The following is a 17111-nucleotide window of genomic DNA, read 5'->3' as shown; positions in this document are numbered from 1 at the left end:
TTACTATCTATAAAAAAAGGTCAGTCACTCACTCTTTAATTGTGAAATTCCACTCTTTATTTACATAATGTAGTTGGGTACCAGTTCCACTATTTAAAAAGAAAATTATATATTGTATTTACATGTTATATTATATCCAATATACAATATAATATAAAGAATATTTGGTTGTACTATATATATCAATTTATAAAGAGAGAAATTTCATAATTAAGGAATAAATGATGTGGTCTTTTTCTACATACAGTAAAGAATGATGAGTTATGAATATTCAGTTGCTTTATATAGAGAGAAGATTATATATTCCTTGTATCTATGAGAAAAACTGCATACCACACATGCTATGTTTATACATTCTTGAACTCCACTTCTGAAAACTTACTAAAATAGTGAAAACCAAAAATTGTTGAACTACATTAGTCTTAGTTTTTTGCATAACAACCTCATAAATATAATAAAAAAATAATTGCTGAGATGTCCAGTAGAATTCAAGTTTAGGAAAATCTACCTCCATTTAACTACACACACACATGCACGCCAACATGCAGCAGGAGTAGTATGAGAAATAGCCTGACCTGGGTGTGTAACCAGGATGTCACCTAGCTGAACAATGGCCTCCCCAGTCCTCAACATCATTGGAGTAAAAAAAAGGTTTTTACTTGGAATTGGGAGGAAAATTTAGGTAAGCAGACTGATATGTATACCCCATAAATATTTTCTTAACATAACAGCCAATTCATACTTTGTTAAAATTAAATATTTTTAGTGATAATTATAATTATACCTAAATTTTTAGGTTTTAACTATTACTCTCAAAATAAGGGCATTATCTAAACAGAAAAAGAGTAAAACTTTTAAATTCAAAATAGTCATCTGCAGCTTGATTTATCATTTGGCAAAGCTATATTTATTGTAAGATTGAGAACTTGTTTAAGTAAATTTGTCCTAAAATCTAATCATTGTAAAATATTAAGGAAAAAATTTTAAAGTAACCTCAGAAATAAGTTATCTAATTTTTAAAAAGCTGTTTTGCTAACTCAAGATTGACAACATTCTCTTAAAAATACTATTTTTAAATCTAGTAATTTCAAACGATATTATATCACTACTTATTTCCTCTTGTCACTTCCTAAAAAAATAAAATTATGCTGATATGAACTATATACAAAGAAAGAATAATAACACTTTTCTCAACACAATGACTGATTTCAAAACTATATTGTGAGTTACTAAGGAATACTTTAAGGAGTAAACTCTGAAAAAATAATCACACCCACTTGAGAAAGTAGGTCCAGGATTAAACTCTGAAAAAATAATCACACCCACTTGAGAAAGTTAGGTCCAGGATTACTAAAATTTATTCTGAAAATATTTTTACAGCCAACTTTCAAAACACTTGCATTTCCAAAGATCATTCACAACATTCTGAGATTTTGGAAGTTCAAGTAGGTATGTGGGAGTCAGGACCTAGCTTGTCTTGTTCTCAGCTAAAAATTGTCAATAGCCTGTCTTCCCACCACATCTACTATTTGGCAAATTCTATGTTCTAACTATTCTGTAAATTTATGGTTAAGATCAGATTAGGCCCTGAAGTCAGAGGGGTTAATATTGTGGCTCGGCCACTTTCCAACCTTATCTAACCTTGGGAAAATGACAGAGCTTCCATTTACTCTCTGAGAGGATGAAAACAGAGCCAGCTTCAGAGTTATGTTCAAAGGATTAAATGACCCAAAGCCATGAAAGCACACAGAGGAGTGCCCAGCTCAGAGCAAGGGTTCTCTCAACATTAGCTTCCCCATTTCTAGTCGCATCCTAGGTCACCTCTCTGGCCAGGATTACTGCTATAAACTAGTATGCCTGTCTCCAGTTGTTCTGTCTTTAAATTCACTCTCCATCCCATAGTAAATGATCTAAAGCAAATAAGCTGTGGCTTACTCCAATCTTATTCCTTTGCACTCCCTGCTGCTAGCTAGCCTGCCATGCACAAGATTTGCAAATGCTAAATCCCCTTTTTCCTAGTAGCAAGATTCATCTTGTCTTTCTCAAGCCAGAAACAGAAGCAAGATAATAATTTTTAAAATAAATACTCAAACCTCACTACCACCACCCGAGTACCCTTCTTCCTACTCTTTAAAACACATTTTTATCACTGTAGTAGTTAACACAAGCTAAGGCAAAGTAGTGAAGCGGACAGGGGTAAAGAATTAAAATACCAAGATATTCTGTACTCAGTAGCAAAGACTTGCTAAGTTTATGAAGTAGCTTTCTCATCAAAAGGATATTTGCTGACTGGAATACTGTTTTGCAAATGCTGGAAGTTTCATAATTACATTCAGAGGATATGTTGATATTAACATAGTTCCAAATAAAATGTCTTAAATAAGGATCTCCTATATATCCTTCAGAACTACAAGAATTACCTCTACAGCTTCCTTGCTACATCGTTAATCACACCATCCTCTGAATTCTGTCTTACATCGCACCACAGAGTAAACTAATTGTAAATTTTTTTATCCTTTAAGAATATGAGCTTTGGGAAAGGGGGGTAGGATTAGGATGTCTGCATACCTGTTAGCCTGTAAACTGCATGGCAGAAGGTAAAGTACAATAAATGACTACATGGCATATTGTATCTTTTTAAATATTACTGTGATATAAAACATTTCCCTCTACCTTTCCACAATCAATTAAAAATGTTTATTAATAAGTATATTAAACATGGTAGTGTTCCTCTTTTCTCTTGGAAGACTGTTGTTCTCTTTGAAGACGCATGGTATTAGAGAATCTACAAAACTCAGTACGGAAGAACAATTTCTGTCATCACCAAAAATTGTATTAACAATTCCTTTGATTACAAATTGTGGCAGATTCTTGGTTTTCTATGGTAATCTAGGACAGCAGTGGCTACACATTCTCTACTTACAGAGAAGCATACATGTGATTTGAATGTATTTACCAAATACGTAATTTTTTTTATAAATCACCAAATTGTTCTTCCTTAATAATATCAAAATCAATCTGATTTCTGAAAATGTACAAAATGTTACCAGAAAAGTGTAATACTTCAACCCAGAGCATACTACTTTAAGAACATCTCTTAGTTTTTTTTTTTTAATATTCTGTAACTTATCTCAATCTTTTTTCCCATGCCTTTAATATCTGATGTTCTTTTATTTTGTTTTACAATAAAGATCTCAATAATTTATTTATTTTTTAGATTTATTTGTTTATGCATACATAACTGGGGTAAAGGCCAGAGATATGGGGGTGGTGGAAAGAAGATTCACCAGAGACAAAGGGGGGAGCAGAACAGGCAAATCTACTGAAATACACTGCTGAGGGGAGCAGCAGGGAGACAGGAGAGGTCTGCCATGCTATGTGGGTCACCTCCCTGGCCAGGGATCGAACTCATGCTATACTATACTGGCTGCAACAACTTCACAATGCTGTGCCCCAACCCACTGCACCACCAGGGAGGTCCCTGATGTTCTTTTAAATGATGGCAAGATATACTGCTTCCTCAACTATGTTTCTCCTTGCCAAATTTGGAACAGAGTCTTTATTATGTACAAAATTTAATTTTTGTCTTTTTCACTTTGTAAGACTTTCCTGTCAACTAACATACATCTCAAATTAAATATCTTGGCCACCAGGAGGTTTCAGTTCCTTAAATTATTAATAACTGATCTGTTTCAATGTCCTTTTCTTACATTAGTAGTCTTTTTCTCCTCCCACTACACTAATCTGCCTATGTTTTAAGGATATATTCTTATTTTTATTAAGTAAGTCCAGCAGGGTATTTTTAACTTATTACTGAAAGTCATTTATGAAGTATCAATAGTACATTGAAAATGATTACTTTAAGTTGAATCAATGAGATAACAAACAAGCCAGCAAAAACCTAGATAAGAAGTAGAGAGTAGATAATTTCCCTAGAGATTTACCAGTTAATGTCAGTCTAAATCTGCAAAGGTTAGACCTGTTCAGATTGTTTACTAGACTGAATTTAGGTAAATCTGCAAGATGAACGTGATTTACTTCATAGTCAAACATGCATTACTTACATTAGAACTTAAACCTTGGACCCCTAAGAACAAAAAAAAATTTATAATATTGAAAAGACTTTGGGATATTATCTAAAATGCTAAGTCTCTCAATGCTTCTGTTTTTCTGTAAATAGATACACTTTCTAATACCAAAAATTTTAAAAAACTGAAAAAAAATCTTTAGGCAAAGTACTTGCTTCTGATACTTAAGTCAAATGGTTGTATTATTTATTTCTTAAGGAAAATTTAGGTAGTTATAAGAGAAAATGTTTATATCAAAAAGATAATTGACTTTGACTCTAAACCACATCATCAGCTGTAAAGTTAATTTAATTTATATTATAAACTATATTCACATATAAAATTACTTTAAAAGAAAAATTACATTTTTGCATGGAAGGGAAAAGAAAAAAACTACCTAATGCTCTTACTTACCAAAATTGGAACACTTCTGGGATTATAAATTGTTAATAGCTAGACTTATACTATTTATAGAACCTTAAATATATTCAATTCAAAATTAAACTTTAAATATACTTTAAGATTATTAAGTTAGTCATTTAATATTTGTATTTAACAATTAGTATTTCATTAATTACAAAGACAATGTCTGTATCATTTACCTGATACAAAATTGTCCAAAACAAAAACATAATAAGTATTTAAAATCATCATTTTAAAAGGCAGTCATCAAACAAAGCCATCTGTAACTTATGGTTTTGCTAAGGTTTTAATTAATTCATTTTAGATAGCTCATCTTTATATTTGCATCTCCATAGAAATTACAAGAATTATAACATGTATTGTAGGAAGTATCTGTATGATTGAATTGATAGTAAACCTATTTAATCTAAAACATTTCTAAAAACTTCACTGAGCTGCCATAATTTCTGTCAGCATATGTAGTACTGAAGGACCATTAAAATACCTGAATTGAAACTATTCCAGTCTAGCAGTTTGTAAGATCTTGTGTTACCCATAATTCCGACAAAGGCTGAGTTCAAAACAGCAAATTAGTAGATCAGTTTTAGATGCAGAATAGTAGAAATAAAACAAAAATACTACAAACAAGAACACAATTGACAACACCACTCGACAGGAACTGGAAAGACATAGACAGCAGAGTTAATAAGATATAGAAATAGAAAGGGAAGAAGGAACATGCTATCATAGTCTAACATTACCTAAGATTTAATTAAGTTAATTACTGGACTTTTAACACCAACCCTCTTTCCCCTCTATTCCTGTTTGCTTATATTCAACAAAGGAGGAAGTTCTAAAATAAGTAACTCCAAAATAATAATCCATAATTAGCATATGGTAGTGAAAATAAAAAATTTTCTCCCATGCTTATGTGTAAAATGAAAACTTTCCATGTTCACCAGTCAAAAATGTGTGTGTGTGTGTGTGTGTGTGTGTGTATAGTTGCAAGATTCATTTGGGAATACAAATACAGAACTTTGAACATTAGCACACTCATACTACTCCACTGTTAAGTTTCTCTCAGCATTGTAACTCAAAAAGTTAATTAATACATCTTCACCATAGAAGATGCTAATGTAGAGTTAAGTGTTAATACTCAACTTTTTCAACAAATTCAAATTTTTTCATACACACTTACAGGGCCTGGAGATTAATAAAATGTTCTTGAGAAAACGTTGCTTTTAAATGTATAATATATACATATATGCATACTATACACACACACACATATATATATATATAAACATATAACAATCCAAAGAATGAGATATTTATGTCAAAATAATGTAATTAGAGTAAATCATCAATTTATATATAACTGAAAATAAAGCAAAATTAACTCATATTGTTAAAAACATTTGTATGTATATGCTGATAACCTTGGGACTTTTCATAAACAGTCAGTTAATAACTGAGGATTTCTACATGTAAGGTGAAAATTATGCCTATGGAAGGGAAAAGGAGAAAAGAATGGGTGAGCTGGTAATTAAAATACACAAAACATCATCTGTTATAAGCATCCCTAGGCCTGGTTTCTCACATTTCTTACACAGTTATAAATAACTGGCAAGAAAAATAAACTCCCCAAACAACAATTTTTTAGTAAAAATTAATGCAATTTTAAAGCAGCTTACTACTTAAACTGATTTAAATAACCTTCACTTGTTCTCCCAGACCCAACAAGCTGCTCAGAGTGTATGGAAGCAGAGAAATAAAGTAAAATGTTTTCCATAAACAGAAGACACTGCCGACAATTAAATACATTCTGAAACCATTCTTGGAGCTCTCATACAGCCTATCAAAATATCGAATTCAGTGACCCAGGGAAGCACAGTACCTAGCCTTGGGTCAGAGTCAACGTCAGGCCTTTCAACCCAGTACAACTGTGCACTTTCCAAACATTTCGAGCTCCTTAATACTAAGAAATGGAATAATCTCCAAGTTCTCAACACAGGAAATGGGCATCAATCTAAAATTGCAGTTAACTGCTGCAGAATACACAAATACTACAATGAAGAAAAGATCCTAAATTGATCTTAGGATCAAAGTTAGAAGCAGGGAAAAAACTAAACCACAGAAGTAAAAGAGAAGACAAATGCCTGGAAGCTGTATTTGTTCAACTTTAGAGTTGAAATAATCCTAACTAGTACTGTTGTCATGAAATTTCATTCAAGGGCTAGAAAATTTTATTCTGTTTCTCTGTAATTATTAACTCAAGTGACATCAAATACCAGGGCAAGGACAAAATTCTTTTTCATTAAAAAAAAAAAGATAATGACATATGCATCTTCAAAATTACTATCTACAATACAGTAATTTCAAAGATTTTATACCTGTCAATATAAGCCTCAGAAAAGAGGTTAGTGAAAGTGACTTTTAAAATTTTCAAAATACATGTAATATATGCCAGTAAGAATGCTATATATCATTTCAAATTAAATATGTTATCAAAATAATAAATGACTCAAGCGAATGATTAGGCACTAATCTATGTGAATAGGAGGGAGTGTGTGCAGGAACACATTCCACAAGGAAAGTTATCACCACTCTGTCATTTTTATTTTAGATTTAGAAAATTACCAAATGATTCCTAATGCAAGGCCCTGAAATTACTAGCACTTTGACGTCTAAAAATACTTTGGTCCCGGTTATTAAAGAAGTGAGCTACTATTCATACTTGTTCATTTATGTAGAACAAATCACTACACAACAGCAACCAAGGAACCAGAGACATGATTTCTTTTCAATTCTTATACTATGCAATGCTTACAACTATCTTTCAAAAGAATACTTCTTTTGGACTAAGTAAATGACTTAAGCATCTATAAAGAGATACTGCTAGTGAAGATAATTAACATACTTTCACTTAAATGTATTAAGTCAATGGCCATAATGGTCAAATTGTAAAATCTGTTACCTGCCTGGGTCACAGAAAATAGTTGACTAAAATTTTGCTTAAGGATTTCCTCAACATCATACCTTGGCCAAAAAACAAGCCAAGATTTGTATTAAAAAGTAAAGTATATTTCCATTTATTTTTAATTACAATTACAACAAATATTTTAAAGTAATATATGACAGTTTTATAGTTTTTTTATAGATTTAGATTAAGAAAATTGTAAAAATAAATTTTAATAATTACAATTTATGTAGCTGAAACACTGAAAACATATTTTTTAAGAACATACCAGGATTGTGAATACGATCCAAAAGCTTCACAGAACGTGCACTAACAACACCCCCAACGTGCACAAGAAATCCAGGAGGAAATGCCGTCAAGGTAAAAAATGGAAATTCCTAGTGGAAAGAATGGGGAGAAATATGACTATGTGCAAGATATTAAAAAATTTACTTATTAAAAGCCTTCCATAAGGAAGCGAATGCTACCCCTTCACAAAAGACTCCAAATTATACATTGCACATGCTTTGCTATAAAGAGTTTCTGTGGATGCTTAGCTTCTTAGCTTTCCAAAGACACTTTCCCATTATAGATCATGTTATACAGAGTTCAACTAACTCTATTGATTCTCAAAGAGGAAAAATGTTCTCAGAGGTCCAATTCGATATATTTCTTGCTTCTCAATCTTCTACTCTGATAAGCAACTTCCCACTGAGATAAAGGGATGCCCCTCAACACCCCACACCCCACCCAATTTATACAGTTCTCAGTGGGGGAGATTCCCCTCACATACACACCAGTTCTAGGCTACTGGTAAAGACTCCGAAGACCTGAGGAAGAGATCTAAGCAAATGCACAGCTGAAGGAGGTCAAGTGAGGGGTAAGCAGTATGCTTTAAGAGATATTCAGTAAGGAAAAGATGGGGCAAACCACAAGTTGAGGAAGGTGGAGAATGCTGTGTGGGGTTATCAACTCCAGGGTATAAGTCCATACATGTAGATTAAGGGGAGAGTTATGTAGAGGACAAATAGGAAGGCAATATAATTCCACAAGTTCTTCCAAACTTTATTCTCCTGTTCTCTCATGGATATAAAACTAATTTAGAGACAAGAGTGCAAAAGAAAGGGGCATTTCGCTGAAATAGCACCCAGGAAGAAGCAGAAGTTTCAGTACACAAATTGGATGCAAGTAAGGGGAAAGTGATGGGTGGCTGTCCTGACTGCATGGTTGATTTGGCTCACTTAATCGGAAGTCACTTACCAGTAGCATCAGCTATTCAGAACACAACTGAGAACCCGATAAGCAAATAAAGTAGGGTCTGTCAGTAGTCAAAAGAACTGTTCTGCTTCCAAGTACAACAGTTTATGTACTTTATTCCTAAGAGATCCCCAGAGGTCACATTCATACAATCATATGTAGTAATTAGAAATCTACAACTTTAGGAACATATTCAAAAATCTATCAGTATCATTTTTCCCCCTGAACCACAGCAGATTAAATGAAGCAAATACAAGCTAGAAGAGAAAGACATACAGAATACTACAAAAGCAGCACATTAAAAGCAGCAAGTTTACTCACTGGCTGCGTGAAGCATGGAGAATAAGAACCACCAAAGCGTAATTTACAAAGCATGGCAACTTGGAGTCATTTAGCAAAAAGGCAAACAGTCCCACACACCTCAGTAACTTGTAAGCTATAACATATATATGTGTGTATATACATACACACGTTTCGAAAAAAAATCAGTTTGAATTTTGAAATAACTTTTCAATGAGCAAGGGCAAAAAAACCATGGGCTATTAGAAAAAGCATAAAAAGCCAGTGGATGAACAGGGATAGGTTGGCCAGCTGATAGGCAGAAAGAAGGGCGAGGACAGGAGGGATAGGTCACTTAAATGTATTATAAAATGTCTAGTCAAAATGCTTCCTTATTTCCACCTCAATTTTTTTAGCATAAGTTTTAAATGGGAAATGTATGGGGAGGCTCATGTTATTAGAAGTGAGGATAGTATCATCTAATAAGTTAGGTCTTCAATTTTTTTTCAGTTTCAAGAACACTGAAGTCTTAATACATCAGAGGCACTTCATAGACCCAAAGAATAAAAACAAAACTTTACATTTAACCTTCATACTTAAATATTTTAAATGCCTGATTCAGAGGCAGTGAATATTAAATCTTTAGTGAGCTAAATTAAAATGGTACTTCTCACTAAAACTGAGAAATGTACTAGGCAAGTTCACATATTGAAAAATATCTGCATGTAAGATTTAAGATGAGTATAAAAAATTGGACTAAATGATTTCTTTTTGGGATTCTTTCACTCTTCTCCCCCAATTCTTTTATACCTCTCCCCCAGTGGGGTAGAGGACAAGAGGAAAAGCAAAACCTCCAAAGAGGCAGAGACCCACTCTGCTGACTTCAATTGCCCTGCATGTTGCAGTATTATCTAAACAGCACATCTACTCATTTTCACATCCAAAATTTAAATCAGAATAAATAAAAATCATGCTGTATTCACCAAACTATATCTTCAGACAACTCTCTTACTAGGAACTACTGCTCTCTCTCAGACTGCTGTAAAGTCATCTCCATATAGTATCATCAGCAATGACAGAGGAACTTAAAATGTGCCAGCCCTTATAAAGTACCTTAGAACTATGTTTGATAATCTTCCCTCATCCCCCAAGAGGAGATATTGTTACATTCACGATTTAGGTGAAAAATTGAGGTAAAGAGGGCCTTTTATAGCTAGGCTCTTTCTGAGCAACAAACCTTACGATTTAACTTCTTGTCATCTCTGATTTAAACACTGAGTTAAGCTGACAGTGATTTCTAGTCTATTATTACACCTAAAAAATTTACAGGTACTTATTCATTGGGAAGGGCAGTTTTCTTAATATCATGTCAATTACACTCTCCTTTCAATGCCTTGATAGGAATTTCAGGGACTGTAGAAGACACTTTCTCTGAAAAGTGCTTGTATTTAAAGTATGTTTTCATAATATTTAGTAAGATTTTAAATGTTGATGCTTTGACATGAGTGCATACATTTATTCATAAATATTACATGCTCAAAGATAAACTAATTGACAGATGAGAACGTGATGGTATATTTAAATAGAATTTTCCTTAAAAGATATAATTTTTAAAAACAAATTATTATCCAAGAGATCAAAGTAAAATTTCTAGATATAAAACTCCATGCTAGATTCTTACTATGATTTACTGTACAAATTTAGCCCCACTTCTAAAAATATGATAATTTATCAAGAGTTTGCTTTATATTACTATTTCCCAAGACATGTTCTTTACTAGTAGGTATTTTAAATGGGAACTTCCATGGTCGTATATTTTGGGAAATATTAGATTAAAACTAAGATATCTATGTTTCTTGAAGAAAAATACACATTCTAGAATCTAAAAAGTAGTTACATTTTTCTTATAAGTAGAAGAGATAGACTGTAAAAATCCATTTGCTCTCTCATATAGCTTTGGATGAAACCTATCTCTAAATGAAACTATCTCTATTCCCATGTCTTAATAATCTCACCTAATTATGCCAAGATCTTTTCAAGTTATTTTTTATATTCTTTGTGAGAGGGGGAAAAATACTCTCACCACAAAGAGCTATTTGGTTTTTACAAAGCTGTAAAAAAAATTACAGTTCTCCACACTTTTACTATGAATTCCATGATAACACACTTCACTATGATTCCGTAATAACATGTGCTCAATGTGTTAACATATCCAAAACTTTAAGAACATTTAAAGGACTATTTGAAAACATAAATTTTATGCAAACAAATTTAAAGAACTGTTACTTAAACAATCTAGAAAATAAAAGATGTTTAGTCAAATAAAGTTTCTCTTTTCCACACAGAAGTTAAAAAGCCATCTAATTTATTAAGGATGGCAAGAGGTAGAAATTAGTATTTTAAAACTTCACTATTAAACTTCAGTATTTAAAACTGCTATAAAAAGTGATTCAACTTGACAGAGTTAAGGCATGTCTAAAATAAAAGAGGAGAACTCTACAAACTTCTCTGTAAATTTTCCCCAAAACAAAGTCTTTATACAAACGGTAGTTAAACGTGAATGAAGTCAGAGATAATGTCTTTGCAACTGATTGTGCACATAGAGTAGAGAAATGGTCTCATGAACTCAAATATCTGCCTGTACAGTGTGGTAATAGAGATAAATTTGGTTTCACAAAGCTGTAAATTCATTTATTATGAATTCCATGAAGAATCCCTAATAATCTATACTGAGGTGTAAGTATATGTAAAACTTTAAGAATGTTTAAAAGAATATCTGAAAACATAATGCTTATGCAAACTAAATTCAAAGTAATTGTCAATTTTTTCCTTTAATGCTAGAGGCTTTTTTTTTTTTTTTAATGCTAGAGGCTTTTAAAAGTTCTTAATCAGATAGCAAAGTCACAAGCGTAATATTAGGAATTATCTCATTAGATCACATCTGAGGATTCCAAGTTCTATGGGGCATGTTAATTCTAAAAATGGTAATAGATTACTGAGTATAATCCTAATGTGAGGGACTTGGTGGAGAATACAAAGCTGGGAGGAGAGAGGAAATAAGAGCATTCTGGCCAAAAAATAAATAAATTAGTGAACACATAACACTATCACACTGCCCTCTTCTCATTTTCAGCCTTTCTCTGTATTTGAATTCAATCAATGATTTGAATGTCTAGATGGGTTTTTTGGTGGAAGCAGCCAGTATGCCCAGGAGGTCTGAGATATAGCTAAAAGTAACCTGTTTGATAGGATATAATGAAAAGAACTGGGTATAACTAAAAATCTCAAAACTGCCTAATTCTGCTGCTTTTTCTAGCACTGTCAAAAAGGCAGTGAATAAAGATACTTTTAGCATAAAAAAAGACAGTCTAAAAAGGTAATTGCCTTTGCTTACAAGTATTCACCAAAAGCCAACCTCTAGAAAATACTTTGCTTTCATAAAAAGCATTCGTTTATAGGTATTGCTGTTTCACTTTTAGCAAAATGCTAATATAGTATAAAATGAAACATGTAAAAGAAAATTGTGTAAATGCTTTTAACTTTAAACTTAGACATAATGTAAGCTATGGAACTGTGCCTTAAAATAAGTGACATGACATATAACAGCATGCACTGTTTTAGTTAAGTAGAAAAAAAGAAACATGAGCCTCATAGAGCTTTAAAACAAAAAAAAAATGATAATATTTGTTAAAAAGCTTAAATAAAACTTAAAATGATCAAGATGAAAACTAGAAAAGCTACCAATACAGGAAATAGGTTCTCACACATGACCAGTAACATACCCGCCTTCTACAGAACCTATGAGGCGATCCTCCCTTAGCAATGAAGTTTACACAAAAACATAAAAAGAGAAAAATCATCCAAAAACTTTAACTATTTGTTTTACCATTTAACATACTGAACTAAATATCAGTTATATTAACATAGATACCTTAACAGACTGAATGATTACACTGTTTGTCAATCTGTAGAAATAGGGAATCTGCATTCTTACCCCAGAGATAAGCCAATGATAAAATCTCAGCAAATAAACATATCCATATGCTAAAGTGTTATTTTTAAATAGCTAAAATGTTTGTTTTAAGCAGCTAAAATGTTTTTTGTAAAAATTTCTACTAATTTCTTTTTATACCATAAAACTAACTGAAGTTAAAAATGACTTCTTTTTTCAATGCATATTTACAAATAGTTTGTAATAAGACCTTGGAGGACAAAACAAAAATAGTTAACAGAATAATCCCCAACTAAAATTATTCATATGCAAATTATTTTGATACTTCAAGTACATTCTGAACTCAAAAATACAATGTTACAATGTTCCAAAAATACATGATCAAAAACAATTCATGGAAATAAATAATAAGTACACAAACATGATAATAAAATCATTAACAGTATGTAAGAATAAGGTTGAGTCTTACCCTCTGTTCCAGTGCTGACTGAGTCTGCTGTCTTAAAAGAGCTTTGAATGGCCCCCCTTCTTTTCCAGCACTACCACTTCCCATTCCTACAGAACATCAGTACATAAAAAACAACCAAAAAACAACTGTAGATACAGAAGGTTTAATTGTATTCATACATATCATAAATCAAAATGAAAATAATACAGCAACTAAATTATTTAGGATGGCAACTAAGCACATATTTTACTCACAAAGACTTTTTTAGGAGATATCAAAGCCCTACTGATCACTGATGGTTTAATGCTTAATTTATTCTAAAAAACTATTTTCAATTATTTTAAGGCAAGGAATATGGCTTCTTGTGTCCTATTCAATTAATTTAAAAGTTCGATCTTGTAAAAAAAATGCTGACAATTTAATATTGAAAGAAATAAGCAATATTAAGTATTTATTTCAAAAAAATACAGAGGAAGCCTTAATTGTGCCTAAAGTATTCCAAAATTCTCTAAAAAACATGAACTTTTTGGCAATTTTGACATTTTCTGACAAGTTCACATTCCTAAGCATAGCATTCATGATAAAACAGTATTAATATTCATATTTTTAACTCACTTGTAAAAATCAACATAAATTATTTTAAAAAACTAAAAATTACAGACATGTAATAGACACATCACAAATGTACAAGGTTATGGATGAACAAGTATTTCCCAAGCTCTAAGATGTACTTTTAAAGGTTTAATTTTAAATTTCTTTCCCTATCTTGTTTTATTCTTTTGATAGTCAATTATAGGAAGCAGGGGATTGGTGTGCCCTGCAGACCAGAGCTAATGGTTCAAGCTCACCCATGTAAAACTAAAGATAAGTACAGATTTATTAGAATGACTTATAAAAAGGAACTAAATTACTTTTACATTTTTAGCTGTTCTTGGATAAGGAAACAAAGGTTAGCATGTGTATAGTCCCATTCTGTTCTTTAAAAATAAAATTTTTATCTTATAATGATTTACACATGGCTTATAGAGACTATACAATACTAAGTACTGAAATGAAACTAAGATCTTTAGATGAAGCATACAGAAAGCCACAAAATAAAATAAAATTTTGTAGTAAATGAAATGTCAGAAAATATAGCCAAATAATTGGTCATTAATGCAAAGGACAGAAAAAAAAAAGATAATGAAAGATTATCAAAATGAAACTTAAAGTGATTCAAACAGAATATGACTAATGTAACCACATGTGTAGCAACCTGATAGGACAGGCCCAGTGTGATGCAGCTGGTGTGTAGGGAAAGAAAGCAAAGCATCTAAAACAGAAACTCTAGTAATAAGAAGCTAATAATAATTGAAAGTATACAGGTCTATGTCCTTAGACATGTGTTTAATATATGAAATAATTTTAATAATATACTCTTCATTATTCAAAAGTAATCCTTAATTATGTCCTTATTACAATTATAAACACTTAACTTTGCCATTAAGAAAAACAAGACGTACATCCTGTATAAAACACCCAATAACTGCTGATAGTATGAAATAATTACTTTTTTCATAGATGATTTAAAAAAAAGGGATTAAAAAGCTGACATAAGGTTATCCTACCAGAAGCAGCCAGGAACAGCTCTTCACTGAAAGAAACACTTTTCCTCAGAACTGGGCTGACAAGGCTAGAATGATGAGGGGTAAGGCTAGATTCCGAGAGGAGGAGACAGGACTTTTTAAGATGAAGGGACCCACAAGAGAGAGAGGGGGAACTGGGACACAGGTAAATCCTAGGCCCCTGTGGGTAAGGTGCTGTGGAGGAAAGTAGCAGAGAAAAGATGCAGATTCAGAAGATGATCAGAAAATGCAAGATCAGGAAAGCAATGGTGAAGCAAAACATAACAGTAAAAATGAATTTTAAAATGTATACACAAATTATACTAAGCATATGAAGTCACTAGCAAAGCCATCTATGCAACACAATATAAAAGAAAGGCATAGTCTAAAACAAAGCAAATCCTTTGCAAAGTTTGTATGCATTAAAATTTTTTAAATGTAAATATAGAATGCCATAACATTCCAGTCACTTTTAACTGACTTCTTAAAAATATTCAAACTACTTGTCTGTTTTTGCTTATGAGTTTGTAAGGTTATAGAGTATTACAATTTACAATTTTTTAAAACAGAAAGTGTTGTTTCAAATATAAACATTTTTATAAATAGAAATTAAAAGTAATAGTATATAGAGTGCTTCAAATATTGTATCTAAAAACAAATCATTTCTGACTATTTTAATTAACTATCCATTAAAAAATACAGTACCACATTAGGTAGGTAGCAGTTGCTGTTATTAATTTTTCATAAATAAAACATTAACTTTTTCTGTCCAGCTTCATGATGTATACTAATACTTGTTTTTTCCTCTGTAGTTTTTAATACTCAAATCTGATCCAAGTACTGTTAATTTTACAAAGAGTTCAAATACCTTCTAGACCACAAAAACTATACAGGGGGAGGGGAGGGAAGTGCCTGATTTTAAAAAAAAGAAAATTAACTAGTATCAGGGTCAAATTAGGGAATTCTAAAATTCCCCTCCTACTAGTTAAATACTGGGGAAAGCATTTATGAAAATAAAGCCCTATAAAATGTTAAATTAGAATTATCAATTTTTTTAATAAGGCATATCTGAAAAATAGGTGATCTCACACACACACAGAGTTTCCTCACTCTGGTATCATTGTTCTATTTTTGGCTCCTCAGTTCATATATAACAAATAAATCATTATTTCTGAAGAGATTGATTTTGTACAGAGATAAATTAGAAAGCAGGGAATCATGAAATCATGTGCTGAGGTAGAGTTCTAGAAATTTTACATCATAACTTGGCCATTTTTAAGTCTCCATGAAAAATAGGAGTGCTCCCCAGGAGTATTCAAAGGTATTTAGGAACTTATAAGGCCAAAGGACTAAAAATATCAAACACTGCTAATACCTTACTAATAAGCTATTAAAATAGTGAATTATAAGCCAAAGAAAATTTATTTAGAGGGAGTTTATAAATATAGATAAATATACATGAAAATGACAGCTGTTATAAATTGTATGAGTTTTTAAAAAGTAAAAATAAAAAGTAAAAATTTATAGCCAGAAATTAAAATACAGGGAACTTTTCTTTGATAATACAATTGATTGCCTACTAGAAAGCAGAGGAAACCAAAGTTGGGTTCAGTTAACATATTACTTGATAATCTGCTTTAGATATGGCCTTTTAGTGATTTAAAAGAAAAAGAAAGACAGACCAAGGATATAATTTCAAAAATATACCTGAGGTATGGCAAAGAAAAATAAAGACAGACCATAATATTGAAAAATGGTCTGGAATATACCAGTAAAAAGCTTTTAGATAAAGCCTCAAAAAATACCTTGAAAAAAATTTATTCTTCAAATATCACCCTAAATCTTTCCTATTTTCATTGTCAGATTTCAAGGATAGATTTGATTATTTATTAGCAAAACAAAAGGAAAGTAAAGAGAACTATAATTCAAATGACTGGGTTTTTGTGGGCACAAGTTTGGTTAAGATGCCACACCCTAGAGAAACATTATGGCATTATAGATCTTAGCCATAATCATATGTAAAAATAAACCTGTTCATTGCAAAGACCACTCCTGTCTGCCTGCTGCTCCCACAGCAGTCTATTTCAGTGGATCTACCTGTTCTGCTCCCCAATCTGTCTCTGGTGAATCTTCTCACTGCCCA

At 31.8% G+C, this 17111-nt stretch overlaps 1 protein-coding gene across 13 annotated transcripts in view; it reads right to left on the bottom strand.

Moving 5' to 3' along the window:
- C2CD5 (C2 calcium-dependent domain containing 5) overlaps window positions 1–17111 on the bottom strand; it is an 88267-nt gene that overhangs the window by 38958 nt on the left and 32198 nt on the right. For 5 of the 13 annotated variants that reach the window (XM_012732839.1, XM_012732838.1, XM_012732845.1 and 2 more), the window contains exons 9-12: window positions 13386–13471; window positions 12747–12779; window positions 7718–7826; window positions 4975–5040 (exon numbers count right to left, since the gene is read on the bottom strand). In XM_012732839.1, coding sequence (XP_012588293.1) covers window positions 4975–5040; window positions 7718–7826; window positions 12747–12779; window positions 13386–13471 — 294 coding nt within the window. The remainder of the gene's footprint in view (window positions 1–4974; window positions 5041–7717; window positions 7827–12746; window positions 12780–13385; window positions 13472–17111) is intronic. The other 8 variants (XM_012732847.1, XM_004693215.2, XM_012732849.1 and 5 more) reach the window with 3 other exon arrangements.

The sequence above is a fragment of the Condylura cristata genome, unplaced genomic scaffold (genome assembly GCF_000260355.1).
Source record: "Condylura cristata isolate star-nosed mole 26May11 unplaced genomic scaffold, ConCri1.0 scaffold00036, whole genome shotgun sequence".
Taxonomy (NCBI): Eukaryota; Metazoa; Chordata; class Mammalia; order Eulipotyphla; family Talpidae; genus Condylura; species Condylura cristata.
This window is presented reverse-complemented; position numbering and strand designations above follow the sequence as displayed.